Source organism: Rattus norvegicus, chromosome 19, assembly GCF_021556685.1.
Source record: "Rattus norvegicus strain SHRSP/BbbUtx chromosome 19, alternate assembly SHRSP_T2T, whole genome shotgun sequence".
Lineage (NCBI taxonomy): Eukaryota > Metazoa > Chordata > Mammalia > Rodentia > Muridae > Rattus > Rattus norvegicus.
Genome location: NC_141552.1, coordinates 27,458,083 through 27,480,295, shown reverse-complemented (window position 1 = coordinate 27,480,295; position 22,213 = coordinate 27,458,083). Strand labels below are relative to the sequence as shown.

The 22,213-nt window shown below is 42.0% G+C and overlaps 2 protein-coding genes across 3 annotated transcripts in view; one reads left to right on the top strand and one right to left on the bottom strand.

The window, feature by feature from the left end:
* The window catches only part of LOC147999310 (uncharacterized), a 166,513-nt gene that overhangs the window by 75,555 nt on the left and 68,745 nt on the right, over positions 1 to 22,213 (top strand). The window lies entirely within an intron of this gene.
* On the bottom strand, positions 9,498 to 13,482 carry LOC134483492 (uncharacterized). Of its 2 annotated transcripts, none has more exons than XM_087596544.1 (6): positions 13,326 to 13,482; positions 12,132 to 12,291; positions 11,521 to 11,664; positions 10,721 to 10,887; positions 9,941 to 10,001; positions 9,498 to 9,775 (listed from the first exon to the last, which is right to left on the bottom strand). In XM_087596544.1, the coding sequence occupies exons 1-6, from the start codon at positions 13,450 to 13,452 to the stop codon at positions 9,667 to 9,669; spliced, it is 768 nt and encodes a 255-aa protein (XP_087452670.1). In that variant the 5' UTR covers positions 13,453 to 13,482; the 3' UTR covers positions 9,498 to 9,666. The 2 variants fall into 2 exon arrangements, with proteins under 2 accessions (XP_087452670.1, XP_087452671.1); XM_087596545.1 differs by having other exon boundaries at positions 9,507 to 9,775; positions 9,896 to 10,001.

The following is a 22,213-nucleotide window of genomic DNA, read 5'->3' as shown; positions in this document are numbered from 1 at the left end:
AACTTATATAGCAAAAAATAAGAAAGAAAGAGAAGAGAAAAAGTCAAAACAAAAAGCTCAAGCTTCTCTCTCATATGAAGATTGCAGGAAGTGTTATATGGTAGTCAGTTCTGATTAGGCCATTTTAGATAGAACAGTGCATAGTGACCCTTAATGTGATGGGCCCTATATAAAGATTTTTGCAATATTGGAATTTTAACAAACCTCATCCAGAACATACAGAAGAGGCAAGGATGTGATCACCATGTCCTTGCTCTCTATCAGGGTATTTTTCTGCGTCCTTGATTGTCAGGCATCTAACAGCAACAATCTGAAATAGCTGATAGACATGGGAAAACGTGGCTAAAACTATAGTTGTGGGTTACACACCTCAACTGTCAAAGGCTAATGCTGTCCTCACAGTCCTTGGAGGCCACTCTTGTAAGCCTATGTATTGGAAAGTGGAAAGAGGTTCATCTGAGCTCAGAGTGAACCTGGCCAGCCAGGGAGAGGGCAACATGTGATACTTGAGATCCTGTCTAAAACCAGCACAGAAACCCACACTTCATTCAAAGCATCATCTACTAATTCTCGATTATCTACCATTCTCTCCCTACCAGCCGTTCAGTTTGGAATGGTAGAAAAAAAACTGGAACTGATCTTTCTATTCTAAGGACCTTGATCTCTCTTTCCTTAGGTCCACATTAAGAGTGCATACAAATGGATACCACCATCTGAACATCTTAGTATTTTCTACTCTGTATATGTAGCATAATACTGTGCCTATGACAATCAAGCGTCCTTGAGTGTTGTTGCCCCATCAAGAAGTGTGAAGAACTGAGGCCAATCCTCAGGGATCCTTTCGAGGGATTAGAAGAATGCCATCAGAGATACTCCACTTCTTTGTCCTTAGATTAAATCAAGTTGACACAATGTGAACCTGGTGGGCTATTTAACCATGCAGCTTTCTCCCAACCCCACCTTTCTGAGTTCAGTCCATGGCAGAATTCATTCCCCACCACCATAGATATTTCTTTGTATATTTCCACAAGAGCCAGGTTTCTTTCTCTTTTCTTAAATAGAATTAGTTGTAGTCAATCAACTGCTGCCCTATGGGAGAAATGATTAGTATCTATTGTATCTTACCGCACTGTATTTGTGTATACAAGTACGCTATTGGAAATCCAGCATTACTGAGGGATTGGAAACCAGCACTGTGGCCTTACCTTTCTGTGCCTAGTCCTGGCTCACAGGCAGCAGGGGGCAGACCTTGAGTTCCTCTTCAGGGACAGAGTGATGTTGAAAGGGCACTGAGCAGGTAGAGAAACACAGCTGAGGCAGTTCCTTTCAGTTATCAAACACATCATCTCCTTCCCATCTTAAGGGCTACTGCTGAGGTCTTGCCCCCGTACCTACCTTAATAGCAGCAAATTTGTTACACAGCAGCCAGCTCTTTCCTATTGTTCTGTAATATGCCTCCACATCATGGATGCCAAGAAACAAACTAAGGAAAACAAAAAAATCTGACATTGAACTGTGTGGTGCTGGTCACATACCCTGTTATGTTCTGTATGTTATGAGGTTTGTTAATTTTAACAAGTTCCCCAACTATGAGTTTCACGTAGGACCCATTAGAATCCAGGAAAATAAGAACAATTATGTGTAAAATGGCCTGAGTCAGGGCCATAGATAGCAGCATTTCCAGCACTTGTGCGTGAGCCCATGTGGATCTTGCAATGAGCTGGGCCTAGCAATGTCCAGTACACAGTTGTGAGCTGTTGCTCTGGTTGAACTGTATTGGTGTGTGCATTCAATGAACTACACCTATTTAAATGAATTCAGTGTTGGTGTGGTTTGAATCCAGACCCCTTGACACCAAATCTTCCCTTCAGCAGCTTTTAGGAGAAGAAGCTAAGGTCAGGAGTGGTGACATCTTGCCATAATTTATGTGACAAGAGGGATGGTGAATGGTCCCTTGTGATAAGAATCAAGGTTTCTTCTGTGGTACTTAGGTCTATATTGGCCCTGTGCAACAGCTTCAAGAACCCATTTCTGATTTCCCTTGGGATTCCCTTGATGATGCACTCAGACAGGATTGGAAACAACCAAAATAGTAGTCAGACTTGATTTAAAAAGTGTAGGGAACACTGCAAACTCATGTTTCAGGATATTAGATTACATTGTAAGCCCCATGATTTTGTTATTTACTTGAAAGAAAATATATGTCTGGTGGTGGAGGTCAGCACTAACACAGACATTTACCTCTAGAGCTTGTTGGTTTTTATTGATAGAGAAACTGCATAGAATTGCTATAGGGACCTGTGTCTTAGGTCTGTTTCCCTAGTATATCCTCTACATCTCTCATGATGGTGATCCCCTTTCTGGCTAAATGTATGTCTGTACACTGGGGAATTGAGTTTAGTGACGTGCAAATATTATTTAAACGTATATGTCAAATGTTCTCATTTTGTTAATTTTTGTGGTTTTTATTGGCTTCTTTTGATTGACTGTCATAGTTTTATTAAGATATTTCCTGTTTCCTCTGGTATTTTATCCTTCCCTTCAAACTAAAGTAATCCTTTTAGGATCCTCTACAGAGCTGTCTTACTGGTTATACACATTGTGTTAAATTTATGTATACTATGCCCTAATCAGCACAGTAGCTGGGCAGCTGCCTGCCCTCCATGGTATCAGATACTTTCCAAACAATACCGCTCAACTCTTACTGACTGTGTAGCATCTTGGCTGCTCTTTGTTCCCCTTGGACACCCCTCAGGACCAGGCTCTCCTCTCCCTTAACCATGGCTGTTGTACTCTTCCTCTCTCCTCTCCATCACACATTTTCTTCCTTTATTCTCTGGCAGCTTCTTCCTCCTTCTTCCCTCCTCATGATCCTCTCTAGTAAAGCCCTCAAAGCTCCCCTCCCCCATCTCTCTGCTGTGCAGCTGTTGGCTGTTGGCTTCTTTATAATCACAGTTAACTGGGAGCAGGGTCAGCTTCTTTGGGGTTAACCAGTCTTGAGTTCCACAAATTACCATTAAATACAAGCAGAATTAGACCAATATACTTCAGGGATTTCTTTAGTTTTGTTTTGGTGTCAGTTTTCTTTTACCTTTTCACTTTCTATTTTATTTTCGGTTATTTTTTTTATTAATTGGTTATTTTATTTATTTATATTTCAAATGTTTTCCCGCTCTCCAGACTCCCCTCATCAAATCTTACATCCCATTTCTGCTCAGCTTTGCCTATATGACAGTGTTCCCCCACCCACACATACCCATTCCCACCTCACACCTCTAGGATCTCCTTTTGGTGGGGCAACAGGCCTCAGGGTAGTCAATGGCCTCCTACCACATGGATGCCACGTAAGTCACTCCTCTTCTACACAGTTACCTAGAACCATAGACCCATCCTTGTATACACTTTGGCTGGTAGTTTTGTCCCTAGGAGCTGGGGGATTGGTGACAGAGGGTCTGGTTAGATATTAAAGACCAATGGTTGCTGCTTTCTCCTCTTTTTCTGGTTGTAGGTGAAATTATGTTTGTGTGCTTCTCTCTCTTTTTTTAAAAATTATTGTGAGGTGATTAATTTCTTGGTTTTTTTTTCCTTGGGTATAGTTTAGCTCATTGTCTTGGAGTTTTCCTCCTATTGTCCTCGGTTATGCTTTCTTAAAGAAAAAATATTGTTTAAATTTGTATTTGTCATAAAATGTCTTGGTTTCTCCATTCGTGGTGATTGCGAATTATGCTGGGAATAAGAACCTGGGTCTGCATTACATCTGTCCAGGATTTTTGGCTTTTTGAGTCTCCGTTGAGCAGTCTGGTGTAATTCAGATAGGTCTGAATTCATTTGTTACTGGATATTTATACCTTACCCCGTATAATATTCTTTCTTTTATCTGTGCATTTAGTGTTTTAATTATTATGTGAATGGAGGAAATTTTTCTGGTTAAATTAATTTGCGTTCTGTAGGCTTGCTGTACCTTTATGGCCTTTTATTTCTTTACCTTATGGAAGTTTTCTGCTATGATTTGTTGAAGATGTTTACTGGACCTATGAACTGGAAATCTCAATTCTCTTCTATGTCTCTTATCCTTATGTTTGGACTTTTAATTGTGTCCTGAAATCCATGGATGTTTGAATTCAATAAAGCATAGATATTTATCTGAGATGGGTGTTTTGTGCTTTGTTGGTGACCTCCTTGACCCCAACTCTTCCATTTAGTAGCATGTTGGATAATGAGACATGGTCAGGAATGGTGACTTCTTGCCATAAAGTATATGAAAATAGGGAGGTGACTTTATGTGTGTCAAGTATCAGTAGTCTCCTGGGTGGTTTTGGTCCCCGGTTGACTGTATGCAACAGTTTCAAAAGCCCAGGAATGATGTTCCTTGGGATTCCCATGGTGATGAACACAGACATGACAGAAAAAGACCAGAATACACAGGATAGTACTTGACTTATGTAATAGAGAGAACATTACTAAGTTATGTTACAAAATATTTGATCACACTGTGATCTCCCTGAATGTATTATTTAATGAAAAACTATTGTGTGGTATAGCATCGCCAGGGCACAGACATTTAATGCAAGAGCTCTTTGTTTACTGTGAACATGGACTTTATTACTGTTCAGCTCACCTACCTCACACCTTTACTGCAAAGCTAAAGGGCACTTAGGTCTAGAGCAGATCAAGGCACAACTTGATAGGAAATTAAGATAACTAGGGCAATGGAAAGTCTTTGAGTTGAAGGATTTTTAAGAAAGCGTGCAGAGGGAGCTACAATGCTCTTCTTCTGGGGGAACAGTGAATTAGGAAGGACAGTTGGGAGCTTCACTTAAATACAGCATCTGACTCCTGAGACTTCATTGGTAAAATTGATGTCTGGAAATTTTGTGTTGTAAAACAACACATTGGCTCTGCAGCTTTTGGCAATGCCCATGGACAGAGAGATCACAGCAGCTGGGGACAATCTGAAAGGAAATCAGGTTTTCTTAAGTCACCTGAGAAGTCCTCAAGGAGACAGGAAAGAATGGGTAGCACCATAAGAGAAGGCTTTAGGATCTCGTACTGTGCTACTCAAGATGCCTTGAAAATAGAAGCAGAAAATGTAAAACTAAATGACTTCCAGGAATTAGCTCATTTCTGTTTATGATTATTTCATATTGGCACTTTATACTTGATTTTTTTTAATTTAAAACAAGATGCTTTGGTTTTAATTCAAGGCTCTCTTGGAATCACAAAACCCTTACAACCCCTGTATGTCACCTGACATCTAACACTATGGGGCTCGAGATTCTACTTTTAAATGCATCACCATCGAGAGCTTCCATTTAACCAGCAGGTGTCCATGCCAGGCAGACACTGAGCAGGTTGTATGTTCTGTTAATCTCCACAACAACCCAATTCAGCAGAAACACGTCCATTTTACAGGTGAAGAAACCACAGCTCAAAGCAAATGAGTATCAGGGTCCCCTCAGTCTCACTGTCTGTCACTCAGACCCACATCCTTCTCTGTAAAGGGAAGCCATGGGCCTGATGTGGCTGTGCAAGCTGACTCTGCTGAGATGATCAATGCTATTCTTGACCCTGGGAGAATTTAAGACAAGGTGACCCACAGACTCCTGGGGTAGTTTCTGCGTCTGGGTCCTAAGGTAGGACACAGTATCCCTTGCCATGGGTCTCTACTCACATGAGGAGTCTGCTCCCATGTGTCAGCTTCTATGGCAGTGGCTCAAATCACTCCTAATGATGTAACCCTTTAATACAGCTCTTCATGCTGTGGTGACCCCCACCACAAAAATTATTCCATTGCTACTTCATAACTAATATTGCTACTCTTATAAGTTATAATATCTGATATAAATTTGTGAGTGGTTGCACCCCACAGGTTGAGAAACATTGCTTTATATATATATACATATATATATATATATATATATATGTATATATATATTTGGAGAAGCCTTCATCTGAGGAGGACCTGATGCAGGTGTGAGAGCAGAGACACCCTGACGTAGTGACAAGTTTAGGAGGCCCAAGGCTGCTTGGCTTAATGGCAACAGAGATTCCTGGCTGAAGGCACAATCTGAAATCACTGTCCCCAGGACATTTCTTACCTCAGTTTTCCCCCATTACACGGTGTGTCTGCTTGGACATGTCTGTCCAGGAATCCAGTCCCCGTCGTCTCTGATACAGACAGAATGCTAAAGGTGAGAATGCTTTCCCTCTGTTCGCCCCAGTCACTTCTATAGAAGTGAGTTCAAATCCCCTGTGGGTAAATGTGTGTCTCACATAGTGTGTGAGACTTGAAATTCATCCATTTGAGTTGACAAAAACCAACTCTCACTTCAGATTTATAGCTAACCAACACTTAGTTTCAGGAGAATGAAGAAGCTGGCCAGGCCTGCAGAGTCAGATCCCCTCCCTGCCTGGGACAATCCCACCCACTGCAGACTTCAGCTTCACCCAGCAGCTGTTATCAGAAAATCTGACCTTAAGGTTCTGAAGTCCACATATGCACAAACCCTAACGTTGTTAGATGGCGGATATGGGGTTTTTCTCCCATTTAAAATCATTCAGGCCTCTTCTCTCCCCTGAGATGCACTCTGTTCTCTCAGGTCTGTTGGTCCTGGAAGGACCTCGGTTCAACTGAAGGCCTGGGAGGGAGGGGGAGGACCGTTTGTTGTAGGAATGAGCATGGATCAAGAATGTAGCCCCACTGTGACTGGGCAACTAAGCTCCAGAAAATCTTTCCCAGTCACAGACCTGGGTCATGTGGGAGCCTACACTGTTTCATAAGAAGAGCTGGTTGCTTTCTCCTGGAAGAAGCACTTGGGGGTTGATTGTCACTTCTGAACCTTCTGTTCTAAGTCACTTCTCAGAAGGGGCACTTTGCTCTGACTTCTCCATGGGACCTACACAGCACTGGGAGTGGAGGATCCTATGGAGTTGCAGCTCTGAGCTGGGAGGGGTAGCTCTCACACTATCTTGAAGAAGCCTGTTTTCACAGCTGATCTGGACCTGAGGAACAGGTGCTTTTAAAGAAGCATGTGAAAGCATCTCCTGCAGGAGAGCTCACTATACAGGGAAAGTCACACAGGATAGGGAAAAGTGGCTTCCCAACTTCCCCAGGGCACTCAAACCAGGGAGGATTGTTGAATTTGTTGGTTGTCTATTGTTATATCCCCCATTTATTTCTAATTTTGTCAGTTTAGGTATTGTCTCTCTGGTGTATAATTTGTTTGAGGAAGAGGTTGTCTCTCTGATGGACCTTCTCAACAAAAAAAAAAAAAAAAAAAAAAAAAAAAAAAGAAAAAGGAACCAAAAAAAAAAAAAAAGCAAGCAAGCAAACAAACAAACAAACAAAAAACCAACACACAGCTCGTGGTTCCCTTGACTCTTTGTATTTTTCTCTTTGTTTGTAATTATTGATTTGATTTGAGCCTTGAATTAACTTCCTGCTGTCAAATCCTATCAGACACTCTATAAGATGAGGCTTTGCCTCACCTTGTAAAAGTAGCATGTAATAAATGAAGCTTTTGCTGCTCTCTCCAGTGGGGATGACATCACAATCTCACTGCAAACCATGCACAGCCCTGTTTAGGCTTTATTAAAGTAGCCACCATTTCATTGCTCCCTGCAAGGTGCCATGGGGCAGTAGTAACATGAGTCTGCATGCACCTCGACAGTTTCTACTATGGACCCTTCCCTATACATACACACACACACACACACACACACACACACACACACACACACACACTTTACTGACATGGTGCACATTCTTTGCACACCAAAAATAAAGTGAGCAATAATGAAAACAGATCAATAATGGAATCAATGGAGGGAGCTGTGGGGAAGCTGGGGCTTAGAGTTACTTAAAGGCCCTATGCAGGCTCTCCTTTTGTTGGGGGAGAAATTTCAAGTGCAATGTCGTTCTTTATTTTTTTTTTCTCTAAAGCACAGAGGGCTAGGGTAGATCAGAGGGCTTTGAGAATGTTCGGCAAGTACAGTCACACTGAATTAAATCCTAGGGCTGGAACCCTATTAATCTTCTACAAAGTTACAGAGCAGCCTGGATGAAGACTCTCAGCTGAAAATGTGGACATCTCAAGACAGGCACTGGACAATGGCTGACAGACTTGACTGAAGACTGGAAATGTTTTGCTATCTCATAGGAAAAGAAGGCCCCTCATACCACATTGTACTCTAAGGACAGTTTATTCAGGTTAGGCATGACATGAACTATTGTCTAAGGTCACAGATGTCAGCACAAAGTATCCAAGGTGTTGTATGCCAATGGTAGCATCAACAGAACAAAGCACACAGTGTCATGAAGACATAAATCATGAGTATGTGTAGCAAGACCCAGGCCTCTTCCAGGTTCTTAGATAGTAACTGAGAACCTCAAATACGGTAGTGATGTGATAGTGTGGGGTGAATCTAGTTACAACTAGCTTCTATATTGACACAGATGATTCTTTTTGTGTCATGTTCAGCTTATAATGAATGACTAGACCTAAGCATGAGAATAACCAAATACTACATTGCTTCTCTAGCTGCTGAGCTTTTAAAGCCCTGGGGTGACAGCAAGTTTTTGTGGACATTCTGGATTGCTCCTTCTGTACTTTAACTCTGTGAGTCACCTCCACTCTCAGTAAGTTAGTTCAATTCCATAAATTGGAAATCAGTCACCTGGAAAAAATATATTCTCAATATGATCCCAGTTTGGCCATGGAAAAAGGGTAGCTTGAACTGCCCAACCTAGGTTCTGGGCCTGCACAGGCCTGCTCTCCAAAAGAAACCTGTGTTCACAGCTATAGGAAGCATTCACTATGTATGCTCTTGAGGTTTCTCCCTAAACTGCTTAGATTAAGATACGTTTCTTGCTATCAATAGAACACAATATGCCAAGCTGGCTTACAGGATCTAGTTTCTATTCTGTATTTTATCAGATGTGCATAATACATATGGTCATCATTGATAACAGGTGAAAGATCTGCTCTAATATGAAAACTAAGTGGTGCTGGAGGATGATCCTGACCCACAATGAGCAGTGGGAACACCAGAGCTCTGTAGGGATGCCTGGCAAGCTAACACATTGAGCATGTACGGCTCAGTAAGTTCCCTGTGAATACACATCTCCTGAGATCTCTCTATTTAATCATAGGTGATCTTGTCCACCTAATACAGCACCTCCTGTGGAATAACAAAAGCCACCTGCAGGAGCTGTGGTGATGACTCACAGGGTAGAGCATCTGCTGCTCTCTCAGAAGAACCACAAGGACCCTAACATTTGGGTAAAGCATGTCAGTGATTACATCATAAAGTGTGTGTCCGAGAAACAGCCACATTATCCACACAAAAGACACTGTCACACTGGGTACACCTTGGTGACTTTGAATTCACTTATTAGCCCAGGCTCCATGGAACATGCAGAGATCCATCTGTAGCTGTCAGTTCTAGGTCCACAGGAAGGGACAGAACCCTTGAGTAAGAAAGATGGTCTTAAGAGTCAAGAGATAGAATTCAATTTTTATTCATAACAAATACATTTTTACAACAAAACAGGATTAAAATGAATAAAAATATTTAAAAATATTTTAAAGTAAAAATAGTAACAAGAACATATAAATATGAAACAACAAAAAGAAAACTTCAATTAAAATCATAACAAAAATATTTCTAAAAGCATATTCTTAACGAACATTTAGAAGCACAGACGTATTGCTGTTTCTCCTCTAGCACACATAATGAAAGGCGGTCCCCCAAGTTGTCTCTCAAGTGCTGTTTTCTGAAGAAGAAAGTGAGTAAGACCTCAATCAGTCAGGCTGGCTTAGTGTTATATAAATTTAGGGTCTCTAAGAAATGACAAATTAACGCAGAGGATGAATACTCATCCAAAAAATGTTACCATTCAGGATGTTGGTCATCAGGGACTCCTGAGAAAGCAACTTACTCTTCAGGAAGCTCTCTTACTGGTGTGTGTCCAATTCCAGCTCGCTTGCACTTTCTGAGACCTGGGAGAGGAAGGCAGTTTTTCAGACACTGATTTGGTGGGGAAATGCAAGCCAGCTGTCAGAATGCTGCCTTCTACCACCTCAGTTCTATTGGACGGTCGACATGGACCTTTTAACTGATATCATTGTTGCCTACTCTGCAGGCAGGGCAAAATCTCCAGCAAGCCTCACAGTAATGTGGGCTGCCAATAGGGGACCCAGACTTATACCAGTGCAAACCAAGAACAGGGCAATGGCAAGAGACCTCATCGGGTTGCAGGAAGAAAGGAGATGTCCATATGTCGCCAAGGATAAAGCCAATGACAAGTACTAATTTGACATTTGCACTTGGTTCTTATCACAAAGGTGCTTCCTACACAAGAGGTCACATGACCACAGAGTGTCAATTGTTCAAGAACCAAGAAATTGTTCAAAACTCTACATAGGATACAATCTATCACATGGATATGCAATAATGAGATATGTTATTCATCTGTCACCATTTCTAGACTGCAGCTTCAAAAACAGCAGCAAAATATGCTTGCACAATAATTCAGTTTCTGAAAAGTGGTTAACTTCCTAGAATACTTGTGCATAGGCAGAGCAATGAACAATTCCATTACATGAGGTGGTTGGCTGGTTGTGAGTGTAAATTAGAAAGGTGGTAAGAGAAGCAAAGATGTATCAAATTGGCAAATTTTATCAGATATTGTTAAGCTAACACATCTGCTCGTCCCTACCTGATAATGCTGGTTCTGGCCGTTGATGGTCTTTATCTTTCTTGTTGAAGTCAACCAAATATTTCTGGTTCAGTGCACAATCAAGATGTACCTCCTTGTTCTCCTGCTTCAGTGGGACCAACTTCTTCCTACATGTGTTCTCCATCAGGAGCTGGCGGAGCAGGTTTCTGGAAATACAGTCTGCATAGTAAGATCATGCTGGCCCTTTCTCCCATTCCTACTCCCAAGTCCCACTAACTATACCAGGTCCCAGATACCCATGAAGACTTAATAAAATGCATCTTGATACATATAAGGCTGCTGCACAAACCATAAAGAGTTAATTCGGGGAAGAATAAATTGTTTGCTTGGCCTGACACCAATTAGTGTCCACACCTCTGAGAAAGAACATGGATCTACAACTATCCATGAAAGCACAATGCCTGGGGCCAACATCAATTAGTAGTGGGCCAACACCTTCAAAGGAGGTCAGTAGAACCAAGAGAAGGTCATGCTAACCATGTGGTCTACCCACGGAGTTTTGTAAAACCTGGTGTGACACCATAGGTCCAGGGCAGCCTAATAAACTTCTGCTGACTTCAATCAGTACTGTTCTCTCTAGAGTCTTCTGAAGATGCCTAGACAATCCTGGGATGAGGAACAGTCTTTTATGGAACTGAAAACTGAGTCCTAATGACCCTGGAACACTGATGGGTAAATAGCACAAGAGATAGAACCAGAGCTGAAGACCGTCCAATACAGAACAAAGAAAGTCAGAAATGGCCATTCCACAAGTGATAGCCTTTCTGACCAGGACTTACCTAGAGAAGGTAATCTCCTTCTTCAGCTTATGGTTGTTCTCATGGACCTCAGTGTTCTCCATCTCTAAGTTGTGCAGAATTGACATGACCGCCTCCTCCATTCTCTCCAGGTCTTCATAATATGGATTTGGCCTGAAGTGTGGCCTGGCCCCAAATGATAGAATACAATGAACATCGGCATTTAGGAATATATGAACTGGGGTGGGTCCTATATTACCCCAGGCTGCTGCCTGGATCTTCCAGCACTCAGTCCCCTGCCTAGCAAGTACAGAGACTCACCATAAACTCACTGCAATTACAATCTTGCAAAGCCACCAGCTGTCAAGGGCTTTGCAAATGCACACTGGGAACTCACTCTCCCTGAATTTGTCCCTGAATTCTTCATTCAGACCACAAGTTCTGCTTTTAAATAAATGGAAGCAGATGAGTCCATTTTCCATCTTGCTCCTCAGGAAGGGTCAGGTTCTGAATCTCGACTATATGGGAGGTGAGGTTTAGCACAGGGTGGTTAGGGAGGCACAGCTTTCTAGAACCCAAAACCTTAACAGGATAAGAAAAAGGTGACCTTGCAGACCCAGGAATGAAACAAGAGCATTTGGAGCAATTCATACCTGTTCTTCATAGATCTCTCTGTCAGAAACCTCAGGCGATCTCTCAGGTCATTTCTCTCCTCGGTAATGAGCTGCAGCTCTTTAATCAGCCTCTCCTTTTCCTTCATGGCCTGATTCTTGCTTAGGTCAGTGCCAGGGGATGATGTTTCTCTCCCAGCGTCTGTAGGTAGAAGAACACAAGTTAACCTGCATGGGGAGTATGCATAGAGTGTTCATAGACCTCAGTGAGGCCTAAACAGGAGAACAAGCCAGGAACCCAGTGTCACTGCTAGGCGATTGGTCTATGCTTAAGAGGCCTCCTCAGGGGATCTCAGTTCTCCCACTACTCTATAGACACCAAGAGATGTAAGCAGCCAGGTGTTCCCTATTCCGGACATCACGTGCTTACATGTACCATGGTGATGGCTTCTCCAGGATTATTGTCAGCTGAACAGGGTACAGCTTGGTTTCAGGACCCTCACCCCTGTGGCTTCAGAACTTAGATGATAAATTCACCATCCACAAAACTTGAGTGATTGGAGACACTCAGATGTCCTACCCTGATACTCTAAGGCAACAACTTTGGATTTAAAATGCATTTCCAAGGGAGGATATGTTCAATAGACTTATCAGTGTCCCTATGTGAAATACCAAATGCCCTAGAAGTGCGAATAGGTTACAGGCTGAATCTTGGTCTACACGTTCCACATAGTTTTGGTATTGTAGAAAAATGTTTGTAACATACAACCTCTAATGTATAAAGCAAACGATGACCCTGCCAGTTAGAAGAAATCAGAGAAGGTCTAAGAACATAAGGTTATTGCCTGGAGCACAATCTCTCCCTGTTACTACTGTCAGATACCCACTGTATTTAAAGAAGCAATGATAGTGAAATACATTGCTGCCCTGTCTAAACTCAGAAAAGGTGGACCCTCCATGACCACTGATGGTGTTATTATATCAATGTAACAGAGCAAATGAACTGAAAAGTAAAGACCAGAAGTTCACAGTATGAAAGCATTGGCCTTACCATATCCTCCCAGTGGGGATGGGGAAACTAAAGTTCTGAAATCCTTGACTTTAAGGAATTGTGATATTCATGGAAATTCAATTCCTTTTCAGATGCTGCAGTTGTTGTGGCCCATTGCTAGAAAGGTCAGCTTAAACCTGCAGCCCCCCTGGCAGGAAGCTCAAAATACACTGCCCAGAACTTACTCCACATTCCCCAGAAGTGCTGTCTTTCTCCATCATTACTTTGAGACGAAAGGCCAGACTCCTTCACTCTAGTCTCTCCAGAATCGACGTTCCCCCTCCCAAAAAGCTTGCGAAGACGGGAAAACATGTCTTAGCTTGTAACCGCCAGACTCAGACTGAGAGAAACTAGGGCACTGGTTGTCACTACAACACTAGTGACATCACAGAGGATGCCAGAACTCTCTAGGAGACAATAGAATGTCCAAGAAGGGACAGCTGATGTCATGGGGAGCAGACTTTGCCTCCTGCTAATGTTCTCCCTGTACTGAGCATAAGCAGAGGTGCCCTTTCCAGGAGCCTTTCCTGGGGCAGAGCCACTGAGCATCTCTTGCTTCCAAAGCCAAATTTTCCTCAAGGCTTGATTATAAAAAACCTTAGTAATTCCTATGCATCTAAATGAATGTTTCCTTTCAAATCTTTCCCAAAAAATGTCTCATCAAATTGTCCTCCTTCACCAATGTTAGCCATTAAAACTTCCTGAGATTTCACACCAGCTTGAATATGCAGTCAAAAGTTCTCCTGTCTCATTCTGTACAGGTGCTTTATATCACATCAAGAAATAGTCTGCATGGTGGGTTACAACACGGGCGTGTGTTAGGGGAACACTCATGAAGTCATGTGCTTAGCAATCGACAATTGCCAGAATATTCCTTAGGAGAAAGAGTTGAAGTCTTTATGGTGCTAGGAAAAGTGTGGAGACCAGTTGGCAGAGGAAAGTACAATATTGGGACCACGAGTAAAGGGAACCCTTGCTGCTTGTGGGGTTCTCTTCTCTTTACCAATGTTGCCAAAGGAGCATGCTCACAGGCCTGAGTAAGATACATCATGTGCTTCTATCAGAAAAATAAAATAGTCAAGAGATATAGGGGATGCACATAAACGGCTAAATGGTGCTTATCCATTAAGTGGATAGAGCAAGGTCCCAGCACCTGTACACTGGGAAATGGCCACCCCACCAAACACAAAACCATCTATCATAGTAAATAATGAATACTTTATAGAATGCACACATTAACACTGATAGATCACTTCCGTAGTTCAAATTTTGGGGGCAAATTCATATAGCAACTTATATAGCAAAAAATAAGAAAGAAAGAGAAGAGAAAAAGTCAAAACAAAAAGCTCAAGCTTCTCTCTCATATGAAGATTGCAGGAAGTGTTATATGGTAGTCAGTTCTGATTAGGCCATTTTAGATAGAACAGTGCATAGTGACCCTTAATGTGATGGGCCCTATATAAAGATTTTTGCAATATTGGAATTTTAACAAACCTCATCCAGAACATACAGAAGAGGCAAGGATGTGATCACCATGTCCTTGCTCTCTATCAGGGTATTTTTCTGCGTCCTTGATTGTCAGGCATCTAACAGCAACAATCTGAAATAGCTGATAGACATGGGAAAACGTGGCTAAAACTATAGTTGTGGGTTACACACCTCAACTGTCAAAGGCTAATGCTGTCCTCACAGTCCTTGGAGGCCACTCTTGTAAGCCTATGTATTGGAAAGTGGAAAGAGGTTCATCTGAGCTCAGAGTGAACCTGGCCAGCCAGGGAGAGGGCAACATGTGATACTTGAGATCCTGTCTAAAACCAGCACTGAAACCCACACTTCATTCAAAGCATCATCTACTAATTCTCGATTATCTACCATTCTCTCCCTACCAGCCGTTCAGTTTGGAATGGTAGAAAAAAAACTGGAACTGATCTTTCTATTCTAAGGACCTTGATCTCTCTTTCCTTAGGTCCACATTAAGAGTGCATACAAATGGATACCACCATCTGAACATCTTAGTATTTTCTACTCTGTATATGTAGCATAATACTGTGCCTATGACAATCAAGCGTCCTTGAGTGTTGTTGCCCCATCAAGAAGTGTGAAGAACTGAGGCCAATCCTCAGGGATCCTTTCGAGGGATTAGAAGAATGCCATCAGAGATACTCCACTTCTTTGTCCTTAGATTAAATCAAGTTGACACAATGTGAACCTGGTGGGCTATTTAACCATGCAGCTTTCTCCCAACCCCACCTTTCTGAGTTCAGTCCATGGCAGAATTCATTCCCCACCACCATAGATATTTCTTTGTATATTTCCACAAGAGCCAGGTTTCTTTCTCTTTTCTTAAATAGAATTAGTTGTAGTCAATCAACTGCTGCCCTATGGGAGAAATGATTAGTATCTATTGTATCTTACCGCACTGTATTTGTGTATACAAGTACGCTATTGGAAATCCAGCATTACTGAGGGATTGGAAACCAGCACTGTGGCCTTACCTTTCTGTGCCTAGTCCTGGCTCACAGGCAGCAGGGGGCAGACCTTGAGTTCCTCTTCAGGGACAGAGTGATGTTGAAAGGGCACTGAGCAGGCAGAGAAACACAGCTGAGGCAGTTCCTTTCAGTTATCAAACACATCATCTCCTTCCCATCTTAAGGGCTACTGCTGAGGTCTTGCCCCCGTACCTACCTTAATAGCAGCAAATTTGTTACACAGCAGCCAGCTCTTTCCTATTGTTCTGTAATATGCCTCCACATCATGGATGCCAAGAAACAAAATAAGGAAAACAAAAAAATCTGACATTGAACTGTGTGGTGCTGGTCACATACCCTGTTATGTTCTGTATGTTATGAGGTTTGTTAATTTTAACAAGTTCCCCAACTATGAGTTTCACGTAGGACCCATTAGAATCCAGGAAAATAAGAACAATTATGTGTAAAATGGCCTGAGTCAGGGCCATAGATAGCAGCATTTCCAGCACTTGTGCGTGAGCCCATGTGGATCTTGCAATGAGCTGGGCCATAGCAATGTCCAGTACACAGTTGTGAGCTGTTGCTCTGGTTGAACTGTATTGGTGTGTGCATTCAATGAACTACACCTATTTAAATGAATTCAGTGTTGGTGTGGTTTGAATCCAGACCCCTTGACACCAAATCTTCCCTTCAGCAGCTTTTAGGAGAAGAAGCTAAGGTCAGGAGTGGTGACATATTGCCATAATTTATGTGACAAGAGGGATGGTGAATGGTCCCTTGTGATAAGAATCAAGGTTTCTTCTGTGGTACTTAGGTCTATACTGGCCGTGTGCAACAGCTTCAAGAACCCATTTCTGATTTCCCTTGGGATTCCCTTGATGATGCACTCAGACAGGATTGGAAACAACCAAAATAGTAGTCAGACTTGATTTAAAAAGTGTAGGGAACACTGCAAACTCATGTTTCAGGATATTTGATTACATTGTAAGCCCCATGATTTTGTTATTTACTTGAAAGAAAATATATGTCTGGTGGTGGAGGTCAGCACTAACACAGACATTTACCTCTAGAGCTTGTTGGTTTTTATTGATAGAGAAACTGCATAGAATTGCTATAGGGACCTGTGTCTTAGGTCTGTTTCCCTAGTATATCCTCTACATCTCTCATGATGGTGATCCCCTTTCTGGCTAAATGTATGTCTGTACACTGGGGAATTGAGTTTAGTGACGTGCAAATATTATTTAAACGTATATGTCAAATGTTCTCATTTTGTTAATTTTTGTGGTTTTTATTGGCTTCTTTTGATTGACTGTCATAGTTTTATTAAGATATTTCCTGTTTCCTCTGGTATTTTATCCTTCCCTTCAAACTAAAGTAATCCTTTTAGGATCCTCTACAGAGCTGTCTTACTGGTTATACACATTGTGTTAAATTTATGTATACTATGCCCTAATCAGCACAGTAGCTGGGCAGCTGCCTGCCCTCCATGGTATCAGATACTTTCCAAACAATACCGCTCAACTCTTACTGACTGTGTAGCATCTTGGCTGCTCTTTGTTCCCCTTGGACACCCCTCAGGACCAGGCTCTCCTCTCCCTTAACCATGGCTGTTGTACTCTTCCTCTCTCCTCTCCATCACACATTTTCTTCCTTTATTCTCTGGCAGCTTCTTCCTCCTTCTTCCCTCCTCATGATCCTCTCTAGTAAAGCCCTCAAAGCTCCCCTCCCCCATCTCTCTGCTGTGCAGCTGTTGGCTGTTGGCTTCTTTATAATCACAGTTAACTGGGAGCAGGGTCAGCTTCTTTGGGGTTAACCAGTCTTGAGTTCCACAAATTACCATTAAATACAAGCAGAATTAGACCAATATACTTCAGGGATTTCTTTAGTTTTGTTTTGGTGTCAGTTTTCTTTTACCTTTTCACTTTCTATTTTATTTTCGGTTATTTTTTTTATTAATTGGTTATTTTATTTATTTATATTTCAAATGTTTTCCCGCTCTCCAGACTCCCCTCATCAAATCTTACATCCCATTTCTGCTCAGCTTTGCCTATATGACAGTGTTCCCCCACCCACACATACCCATTCCCACCTCACACCTCTAGGATCTCCTTTTGGTGGGGCAACAGGCCTCAGGGTAGTCAATGGCCTCCTACCACATGGATGCCACGTAAGTCACTCCTCTTCTACACAGTTACCTAGAACCATAGACCCATCCTTGTATACACTTTGGCTGGTAGTTTTGTCCCTAGGAGCTGGGGGATTGGTGACAGAGGGTCTGGTTAGATATTAAAGACCAATGGTTGCTGCTTTCTCCTCTTTTTCTGGTTGTAGGTGAAATTATGTTTGTGTGCTTCTCTCTCTTTTTTTAAAAATTATTGTGAGGTGATTAATTTCTTGGTTTTTTTTTCCTTGGGTATAGTTTAGCTCATTGTCTTGGAGTTTTCCTCCTATTGTCCTCGGTTATGCTTTCTTAAAGAAAAAATATTGTTTAAATTTGTATTTGTCATAAAATGTCTTGGTTTCTCCATTCGTGGTGATTGCGAATTATGCTGGGAATAAGAACCTGGGTCTGCATTACATCTGTCCAGGATTTTTGGCTTTTTGAGTCTCCGTTGAGCAGTCTGGTGTAATTCAGATAGGTCTGAATTCATTTGTTACTGGATATTTATACCTTACCCCGTATAATATTCTTTCTTTTATCTGTGCATTTAGTGTTTTAATTATTATGTGAATGGAGGAAATTTTTCTGGTTAAATTAATTTGCGTTCTGTAGGCTTGCTGTACCTTTATGGCCTTTTATTTCTTTACCTTATGGAAGTTTTCTGCTATGATTTGTTGAAGATGTTTACTGGACCTATGAACTGGAAATCTCAATTCTCTTCTATGTCTCTTATCCTTATGTTTGGACTTTTAATTGTGTCCTGAAATCCATGGATGTTTGAATTCAATAAAGCATAGATATTTATCTGAGATGGGTGTTTTGTGCTTTGTTGGTGACCTCCTTGACCCCAACTCTTCCATTTAGTAGCATGTTGGATAATGAGACATGGTCAGGAATGGTGACTTCTTGCCATAAAGTATATGAAAATAGGGAGGTGACTTTATGTGTGTCAAGTATCAGTAGTCTCCTGGGTGGTTTTGGTCCCCGGTTGACTGTATGCAACAGTTTCAAAAGCCCAGGAATGATGTTCCTTGGGATTCCCATGGTGATGAACACAGACATGACAGAAAAAGACCAGAATACACAGGATAGTACTTGACTTATGTAATAGAGAGAACATTACTAAGTTATGTTACAAAATATTTGATCACACTGTGATCTCCCTGAATGTATTATTTAATGAAAAACTATTGTGTGGTATAGCATCGCCAGGGCACAGACATTTAATGCAAGAGCTCTTTGTTTACTGTGAACATGGACTTTATTACTGTTCAGCTCACCTACCTCACACCTTTACTGCAAAGCTAAAGGGCACTTAGGTCTAGAGCAGATCAAGGCACAACTTGATAGGAAATTAAGATAACTAGGGCAATGGAAAGTCTTTGAGTTGAAGGATTTTTAAGAAAGCGTGCAGAGGGAGCTACAATGCTCTTCTTCTGGGGGAACAGTGAATTAGGAAGGACAGTTGGGAGCTTCACTTAAATACAGCATCTGACTCCTGAGACTTCATTGGTAAAATTGATGTCTGGAAATTTTGTGTTGTAAAACAACACATTGGCTCTGCAGCTTTTGGCAATGCCCATGGACAGAGAGATCACAGCAGCTGGGGACAATCTGAAAGGAAATCAGGTTTTCTTAAGTCACCTGAGAAGTCCTCAAGGAGACAGGAAAGAATGGGTAGCACCATAAGAGAAGGCTTTAGGATCTCGTACTGTGCTACTCAAGATGCCTTGAAAATAGAAGCAGAAAATGTAAAACTAAATGACTTCCAGGAATTAGCTCATTTCTGTTTATGATTATTTCATATTGGCACTTTATACTTGATTTTTTTTAATTTAAAACAAGATGCTTTGGTTTTAATTCAAGGCTCTCTTGGAATCACAAAACCCTTACAACCCCTGTATGTCACCTGACATCTAACACTATGGGGCTCGAGATTCTACTTTTAAATGCATCACCATCGAGAGCTTCCATTTAACCAGCAGGTGTCCATGCCAGGCAGACACTGAGCAGGTTGTATGTTCTGTTAATCTCCACAACAACCCAATTCAGCAGAAACACGTCCATTTTACAGGTGAAGAAACCACAGCTCAAAGCAAATGAGTATCAGGGTCCCCTCAGTCTCACTGTCTGTCACTCAGACCCACATCCTTCTCTGTAAAGGGAAGCCATGGGCCTGATGTGGCTGTGCAAGCTGACTCTGCTGAGATGATCAATGCTATTCTTGACCCTGGGAGAATTTAAGACAAGGTGACCCACAGACTCCTGGGGTAGTTTCTGCGTCTGGGTCCTAAGGTAGGACACAGTATCCCTTGCCATGGGTCTCTACTCACATGAGGAGTCTGCTCCCATGTGTCAGCTTCTATGGCAGTGGCTCAAATCACTCCTAATGATGTAACCCTTTAATACAGCTCTTCATGCTGTGGTGACCCCCACCACAAAAATTATTCCATTGCTACTTCATAACTAATATTGCTACTCTTATAAGTTATAATATCTGATATAAATTTGTGAGTGGTTGCACCCCACAGGTTGAGAAACATTGCTTTATATATATATATATATATATATATATATATATATATATATATATATATATGTATATATATATTTGGAGAAGCCTTCATCTGAGGAGGACCTGATGCAGGTGTGAGAGCAGAGACACCCTGACGTAGTGACAAGTTTAGGAGGCCCAAGGCTGCTTGGCTTAATGGCAACAGAGATTCCTGGCTGAAGGCACAATCTGAAATCACTGTCCCCAGGACATTTCTTACCTCAGTTTTCCCCCATTACACGGTGTGTCTGCTTGGACATGTCTGTCCAGGAATCCAGTCCCCGTCGTCTCTGATACAGACAGAATGCTAAAGGTGAGAATGCTTTCCCTCTGTTCGCCCCAGTCACTTCTATAGAAGTGAGTTCAAATCCCCTGTGGGTAAATGTGTGTCTCACATAGTGTGTGAGACTTGAAATTCATCCATTTGAGTTGACAAAAACCAACTCTCACTTCAGATTTATAGCTGACCAACACTTAGTTTCAGGAGAATGAAGAAGCTGGCCAGGCCTGCAGAGTCAGATCCCCTCCCTGCCTGGGACAATCCCACCCACTGCAGACTTCAGCTTCACCCAGCAGCTGTTATCAGAAAATCTGACCTTAAGGTTCTGAAGTCCACATATGCACAAACCCTAACGTTGTTAGATGGCGGATATGGGGTTTTTCTCCCATTTAAAATCATTCAGGCCTCTTCTCTCCCCTGAGATGCACTCTGTTCTCTCAGGTCTGTTGGTCCTGGAAGGACCTCGGTTCAACTGAAGGCCTGGGAGGGAGGGGGAGGACCGTTTGTTGTAGAATGATCATGGATCAAGAATGTAGCCCCACTGTGACTGGGCAACTAAGCTCCAGAAAATCTTTCCCAGTCACAGACCTGGGTCATGTGGGAGCCTACACTGTTTCATAAGAAGAGCTGGTTGCTTTCTCCTGGAAGAAGCACTTGGGGGTTGATTGTCACTTCTGAACCTTCTGTTCTAAGTCACTTCTCAGAAGGGGCACTTTGCTCTGACTTCTCCATGGGACCTACACAGCACTGGGAGTGGAGGATCCTATGGAGTTGCAGCTCTGAGCTGGGAGGGGTAGCTCTCACACTATCTTGAAGAAGCCTGTTTTCACAGCTGATCTGGACCTGAGGAACAGGTGCTTTTAAAGAAGCATGTGAAAGCATCTCCTGCAGGAGAGCTCACTATACAGGGAAAGTCACACAGGATAGGGAAAAGTGGCTTCCCAACTTCCCCAGGGCACTCAAACCAGGGAGGATTGTTGAATTTGTTGGTTGTCTATTGTTATATCCCCCATTTATTTCTAATTTTGTCAGTTTAGGTATTGTCTCTCTGGTGTATAATTTGTTTGAGGAAGAGGTTGTCTCTCTGATGGACCTTCTCAACAAAAAAAAAAAAAAAAAAAAAAAAAAAAAAAGAAAAAGGAACCAAAAAAAAAAAAAAAGCAAGCAAGCAAACAAACAAACAAAAAACCAACACACAGCTCGTGGTTCCCTTGACTCTTTGTATTTTTCTCTTTGTTTGTAATTATTGATTTGATTTGAGCCTTGAATTAACTTCCTGCTGTCAAATCCTATCAGACACTCTATAAGATGAGGCTTTGCCTCACCTTGTAAAAGTAGCATGTAATAAATGAAGCTTTTGCTGCTCTCTCCAGTGGGGATGACATCACAATCTCACTGCAAACCATGCACAGCCCTGTTTAGGCTTTATTAAAGTAGCCACCATTTCAGTGCTCCCTGCAAGGTGCCATGGGGCAGTAGTAACATGAGTCTGCATGCACCTCGACAGTTTCTACTATGGACCCTTCCCTATACATACACACACACACACACACACACACACACACACACACACACACACACTTTACTGACATGGTGCACATTCTTTGCAC

Coding starts and splice junctions, on each gene's coding strand:
- LOC134483492 (XM_087596544.1), bottom strand. CDS start 13,452: ATGTTTTCCCGTCTTCGCAAGCTTTTTGGGAGGGGGAACGTCGATTCT. Junction 12,292..13,325: donor GCACTTCTGGGGAATGTGGA/GTAAGTTCTGGG, acceptor TTCTACCTACAG/ACGCTGGGAGAGAAACATCA. Junction 9,776..9,940: donor GTAAGAGAGCTTCCTGAAGA/GTAAGTTGCTTT, acceptor TTTCTTCTTCAG/AAAACAGCACTTGAGAGACA.